Source organism: Diaphorina citri, unplaced genomic scaffold (assembly GCF_000475195.1).
Source record: "Diaphorina citri unplaced genomic scaffold, Diaci psyllid genome assembly version 1.1 scaffold1850, whole genome shotgun sequence".
Lineage (NCBI taxonomy): Eukaryota > Metazoa > Arthropoda > Insecta > Hemiptera > Psyllidae > Diaphorina > Diaphorina citri.
Window position 1 is genome coordinate 21,888 of NW_007379276.1, and position 6,348 is coordinate 28,235.

General features: G+C 36.6%; 1 protein-coding gene and 2 long non-coding RNA genes across 3 annotated transcripts in view; 2 read left to right on the forward strand and 1 right to left on the reverse strand.

Annotated features, from left to right (window-relative positions):
* LOC108253459 overlaps positions 1 to 1,891 on the forward strand; it is a 3,186-nt gene extending 1,295 nt beyond the window's left edge. The window contains exons 2-3 of the long non-coding RNA XR_001809749.2: positions 111 to 115; positions 1,380 to 1,891. This is a non-coding gene — a long non-coding RNA (uncharacterized LOC108253459). The remainder of the gene's footprint in view (positions 1 to 110; positions 116 to 1,379) is intronic.
* Positions 1,892 to 3,742: 1,851 nt separating this feature from the next.
* Positions 3,743 to 4,261, reverse strand: LOC113470816. Its single transcript, XR_003393733.1, has 2 exons — positions 4,194 to 4,261; positions 3,743 to 4,072 (listed from the first exon to the last, which is right to left on the reverse strand). It is a non-coding gene; the product is annotated as an uncharacterized LOC113470816 (long non-coding RNA).
* On the forward strand, positions 4,126 to 6,053 carry LOC108253458 (craniofacial development protein 2-like). The gene is made up of 2 exons (XM_017447455.2): positions 4,126 to 5,700; positions 5,931 to 6,053. The coding sequence occupies exons 1-2, from the start codon at positions 4,149 to 4,151 to the stop codon at positions 5,936 to 5,938; spliced, it is 1,560 nt and encodes a 519-aa protein (XP_017302944.1). The 5' UTR covers positions 4,126 to 4,148; the 3' UTR covers positions 5,939 to 6,053.
* The last annotated feature ends 295 nt before the right edge of the window (positions 6,054 to 6,348 follow it).

Below are 6,348 nucleotides of genomic sequence, written 5' to 3' on the forward strand. Positions count from 1 at the left end.
TGTAAACTAACCAAACCTACTCAATCTCATTGGTTACGGAGACTGCCTCGGTGGTGCTAGGGTCAACGCGCTCGCCTGGTAAACAGGAAGGGGCGTGGGTTCAATCCCAGCCGAGGTATGGAATTTCATCAAAATAATTTGAGAATTTGACCACAGTAATAGTATAGTACTACTGCATGGAGTCAAAGACTTTTCATTCCTATGCGAGCAGTATAAATAAAGCACTATTACTACTAATTTGCTATAATATTGCCTAAAAGACCTAGAGATGGAAAAAGCTTCTACAGTACCGAAAGAGACTCCTAGAGTTTTAACCTTTGTATTATACATAATTTTGAAAGAACGATTCTTTGGTGATTTGGTGGTAGTAAACACTTCATCCAGAGTATTGCCAGTACTAGAACAGGACCTGACCCATTAAGCATGCTTCTAGTATGACAAAAACAATCTCATTTACTTACCTTGTCACTTGACACCAGATGATGATGATTGAATGAGTATTTATATATACTTAAAGTGGTTTAATCCTCAATTGATATAGTCCAGATCAAATTGCCATATCAAATTGAACTTATGCAAACTAATTGAAAATAAATGCAATAATGGAAAATTAGAAATTGAAAAATTGAAACATTATTATTTTGTAGATTTTGTTACTTATAATAGCTCTATAATATTTTTTAGAATGAAGCAAAAATAAAAATGGCGCAATTTTAAGCATCAACCATATTCGCCAAGATTGAATCTTGCGTATTTGAATAAATGTTCCGAAAAATTAATCCAAGAACGACAACAAAACTGAATATTCTTCGAACGAAATTAATATTAAAATTTATTAATGCATCTTTATATAATATTGATTGAACATTCAAGAAATCAATATATTCAAACATTTAGTTGACTCCTCAATTTTGGCTGCATGGGTAGATATCAAGATAGCCGACATGAGCCGAGAAGAATTTGAATCGGTTTAACTCCGCCACAGTACCCCACTCCTTTTCTTTTTCTCTCTCTCTCTCTCTCGCGTCCAGCGTGGTGCTATGAATCTTGAAGCTATCCACTTGTAGTACATCCAGTACAAATCTGTAAGCAAATCTAGTACCATCTAGTACCTATGCACTTGAATCATTCTTTACTTTTTACTTCCTCGTTCATATTTCTGCAGAAGAACTTGTTCTTAGGAGGACTCCCCGCCCCCCCCCCCCCCTTTGAATATGCATTCTACATCAGCCTAGATCAAGTGAACGCCTGACTGAATTGAACTTATATTGGGAACAGTTCCATGAAAGGAACTGAACGGTTGGAACTTATTCCCTAAAGTGAACCGATCTTTGCCACCTCTATTCCAAACAAATTTGAGCAAATATTTGCTCACTGAGCAAACAGTGTAATCCTAGCTTTACCATGTCTTAGCTCAAAAGGGACCTTCTCTCGAGTTCTTCAGTTTACTTAATACCTACTCAACTACCTGGAGCCGGGGGCCGGGAGCCACTGGGCACTAGGTTGGGCCGTTAGGTTAATGTAATGAAAATTAAAATTATGAAAGTTAGGTTGCATAAGCACGCTTGCATGCGCAAGTAAATTGCCGATGAGTGACCAGCCTGATCAATCATCCGCAACTTATGAAATTGGCATGATAAAAATTCTCAACAAAACGGATTTTAAAGTAAATAATAATTTACCAAACTAATAAAAAATAAAAACTACAAATAATAACTAAATAATGACAAAATAATAAATATACTCATGAAAAGAATCATATTTTGAAAACATTTTTAACTAACATTTTCAGGTTAAGTTGCAACAATAAGCTGGGCCCGTCCCTCCGGGAATTTTTTAGCCCGTAGGTAGTTTATTCGATCGTGATTAGAGAAAATCAGTACCTATATGTACCTACCTAATTTGTTTAATATTCAGTTTATTATCATTCTTGATTTGATTTTTTGATTTTACTTTCATGTAATGATTTAAAATCAAGACTAGAGCCCGTTCTCCCTTTATTCCCAATATAAGGCTCAAGTCACCCATCCATTTATTGGCCTTGCTCGGCGTAGCTTAACATAGGTAACGCTAAAACCGGTCTTAAATGATCGACTGAAGTGTTACCTAAAACTTTCTCGCTTTGAGTTCATAGGTCGTCGCGAAAAATTTCGAGATCAGAGCTCATTTGTGTGAGAAAAATGTGAAAAAAATCCCCCAAAAACCAGTTCAGCAAAAACTAACAAGCTGGGCCCGTCCCTCCGGGAATTTTTCAGCCCGTAGTTTATAAGATCGTGATTAGAGAAAATCAGTACCTATGTACCTACCTAATTTGTTTAATATTCAGTTTATTATCATTCTCGATTTGATTTTTTGATTTTACTTTCATGTAATGATTTAAAATCAAGACAAGAGCCCGTTTTCCCTTTATTCCCAATATAAGGTTCAAGTCACCCATCCATTTATTGGCCTTGCTCGCCGTAGCTTAACATAGGTGACGCTAAAACCGGTCTTAAAATAACGACTAAAGTGTTATCTAAAAGTCGCTTTGAGTTTATAGGTCGTCGCGACAAATTTCGAGATCAGAGCTCATTTGTGTGAGAAAATGTAAAAAAATCCCCCAAAAACCAATTTTTTTGGTTTTTTGGCTTTATGGTTTTCTGGACAAAATTTGCACCACCATTTTCGTGTTCCTGGTAAAAAGACCTTTAATTTGATATATAGGTCGACCAGGTTTGGATAACTCCTTCTATGGGGACAGACCGACAGACCGACCGACCGACGGGTCCGTCCCTCCGGGAATTTTTTAGCCTGTAGTGATTAGAGAAAATCAGTACCTATCTATGTACCTACATAATTTGTTTAATTTTCAGTTTATTATTATTCTTGATTTGATTTTTTGATTTTACTTTTATGTTATGATTTAAAATCAAGACTAGAGCCCGTTCTTCCTTTATTCCCAATATAAGGTTTAAGTCACCCATTCATTTATTGGCCTTGCTCGGCGTAGCTTAACATAGGTAACGCTAAAACCGGTCTTAAATGATCGGCTGAAGTGTTATCTAAAACTTTCTCGCTTTGAGTTCATAGGTCGTCGCGACAAATTTCGAGATCAGGGCTCATTTGTGTGAGAAAAAAAAATCCCCCAAAAAACAGTTTTTTTTTTTTTGTTTTTTGGCTTTATGGTTTTCTGGACAAAATTTGCACCACCATTTTCGTGTTCCTGGTAAAAAGACCTTTAATTTGATATATAGGTCGACCAGGTTTGGATAAGTCCTTCTATGGGGACAGACAGACAGACCGACCGACAGAGTGACAGACACCGAAGCGAATACAATAGTCCGTCCCTTATACCTTTTTATTACTATTGTAATAATAAAGGAAGGACGGACTAATAAATGGATGGGTGACTTGAACCTTATATTGGGAATAAACAATAAAGGGAGAAAGGAGAACGGGCTCTAGTCTTGATTTTAAATCATTACATGAAAGTAAAATCAAAAAATCAAATCAAGAATAATAATAAACTGAATATTAAACAAATTAGGTAGGTACTGATTTTCTCTAATCACTACGGGCTAAACAAGCTGGGTCCGTCCCTCCGGGAATTTTTTGGCCCGTAGTTTATTCGATCGTGGTTAAAGAATACCTATGTACCTACCTAATTTGTTTAATAGTTTATTATTATTCTTGATTTGATTTTTTAATTTTACTTTCATGTAATGATTTCATTACATGAAAGTAAAATTCGATAAACATTCCTGTCTGGGAGGCAGCAGTCTCGACAGTATCTGACGGAGCGGAGAAGAAAATCTTCGGTACGGTTCGTACAGAATCCAGATTTGAACAAGGCAGAGAATGCGGGATTCGGTATGGCTTGTACAAATTACTGCGAACTGGTGTTGGGCAGCAGCCTCTTCAGTACCAACCCAAGGCTATAGGCAAATGATGCTAATAAGGCTTGGACTTGGACAATCATGACCGGAGTTGAATCAACAGAAAGTTCATGATACTATCAGCCTCCAAGTAAAAGTTAGATATCAATGAAATGACAACCAATAGCCTTGCCTCGGATGAAACTTTGCCCTGCGACCTGACCGGGCGATTAACATGGTACTGGGGGCCCTTGTTAATTATCAGCCTCCAAGTAAAAGTTAGATATCAATGAAATGACAACCAATAGCCTTGCCTCGGATGAAACTTTGCCCTGCGACCTGACCGGCCCTCAGCGCATGCCAGTTGGTACTCATATGACTGGCTGTGTGAAATATGCTAGTATGAGTAACAAACCATCAAAACAAGACAAACAGAAGAATGTCAAAATAGCAACGTGGAATGTCCGCGGACTAAACAATCCTGGAAAATTAGACAATGTCCTGAACGAAATAAAAAATCTAGAAGCTGATATATGCGGATTGAGTGAAACATTCTGGAATGATTCAAGTGACTTCAACGCAACTCTACCATGCGGGGAAAATTTCAGAATCATTTACAGCGGTGGTGACCAAAGAAGAAGAGGCGTAGCCTTTGTTCTAAACCAAAAAGTATCACATCTAGTCAATAGTGTACATATCGTATCCGAAAGAGTTATTGGTATCAAAATAAATACTACTCCTGTAAATACTTTTATTATTCAAGCATATGCCCCAACTTTAGATTCGAATGAAGAAGAAAAGAACAAATTCTATGATGACCTGAATGACACCCTAAAACATAAAGCATTTCAAGAAATCTTAATAGTGATGGGTGACTTCAACGCCAAGGTTGGAAACTCAAAAATTGACAACATAGTTGGTCCACATGGCCTTGGAACTATAAATAGTGCGGGACAAGATCTAATCAATTTCTGTAACGAAAATAACATGTTCATCTGTAATACTTGGTTCTACCAAAAACAATCTGCCCGACACACCTGGACTTCTCCTGATGGTAATCATAAAAATCAAATTGATTTCATCTGTGTAAACAATCGTTTCAGAAACTCCATCACGAATGCCAAATCAAGACCTGGGGCTGACTGTGGGTCAGACCACAATCCTGTCATTATCAATCTGAGAATCAAACTGAAAAAGCTGATGAAACCATCAATATCCAAAAAATGGAATCTCACCAAAGCAAAATGTCCAGTAGTAAAGAACCAGTTTTCATCTAAAATCAGTAACAAATTAGAAAACATCAATAAAGATAATTACCAGAGTGACAACATCAATCAAAATTGGACAAATCTTAAAGAAGTAATTAATTCTACCGCTGAAGAAGTTGTTGGTAAAGATAAGTCAAAAGCAAAGAAAAAATGGATGACTCAAGAAATCTTGAATTTGATGGAAGAGAGGAAGAAACTGAAAAATGGCAATGAAGAAGAGAGAAAGAAATACAAAGATCTTAATAGGACTATCCAAAAACTATGCAGACATAAGAAAGAAGAATTTTTGAACAATCAATGCATGGAAGCTGAAAGACTGGAAGCTATTAATAGCGCTTCATTCCACAAAAAGCTTAAAGAACTCACTCAGTGTCCTAAGAAACTTTCTTATTGTCTGCTAGACAAAAATGGATTAGAAATTTATGAGTCGGAACAAATGCTAGAAAGATGGAAAGAGTACTGCGAGAACCTCTATAAAGATAATAGACCACCTCCTCCATCAGTTGAAGTGAATGATGAAGAAATACCCCAATTCACGAATGATAACATCAAAGAGATCATCAAGAAACTAAGTAATGGTAAGTCTTGCGGCTCTGACAATACTCCAGCTGAATTCTTGAAACTCTTGGACAACGATGGTGTGATTCTCATAACAGACATAATCAATTCCATCTATAAAACTGGCCATATTCCACCTGACTTTCTCCTCTCCACCTTTATTACCTTACCCAAAGTCAATAAAGCTAAGAATTGCTCACAATTTAGAACAATTAGTCTCATATCTCACGCATCCAAAATACTCTTACAGATCATTAAGCGGAGAATCAATGGTATCATCGAGAATCATCTTAGCGAAACACAAATGGGATTCCGAGCTGGTAAAGGGTGTCGAGATGCCATAACTGTTATGAGAGTGATACTTGAAAAGAATGTCGACAAAAACAATGATATCTTCTTAGCATTCATAGACTATGAAAAAGCCTTTGATAATGTAAATCATCTACAGCTTATTGAAATATTGAAAAGAATTGGAATTCCGAATGCTGACATCAGACTCATAACAAATCTATATTGGGGTCAAAAAGGAAAGGTAAAAACTTCATCAGGCATTTCAGAAGAATTCAATATACTCAAAGGTGTTCGACAAGGCTGTATAATATCTCCAGTCCTTTTTAATATTTATGCCGAACAAATAATAAAAGAAGCTCTTGATAGTATTGACTTCG

Excerpts from the sequence above, each read along its gene's own strand:
- LOC108253458 (XM_017447455.2), top strand. The coding sequence starts at position 4,149 with ATGACAACCAATAGCCTTGCCTCGGATGAAACTTTGCCCTGCGACCTG.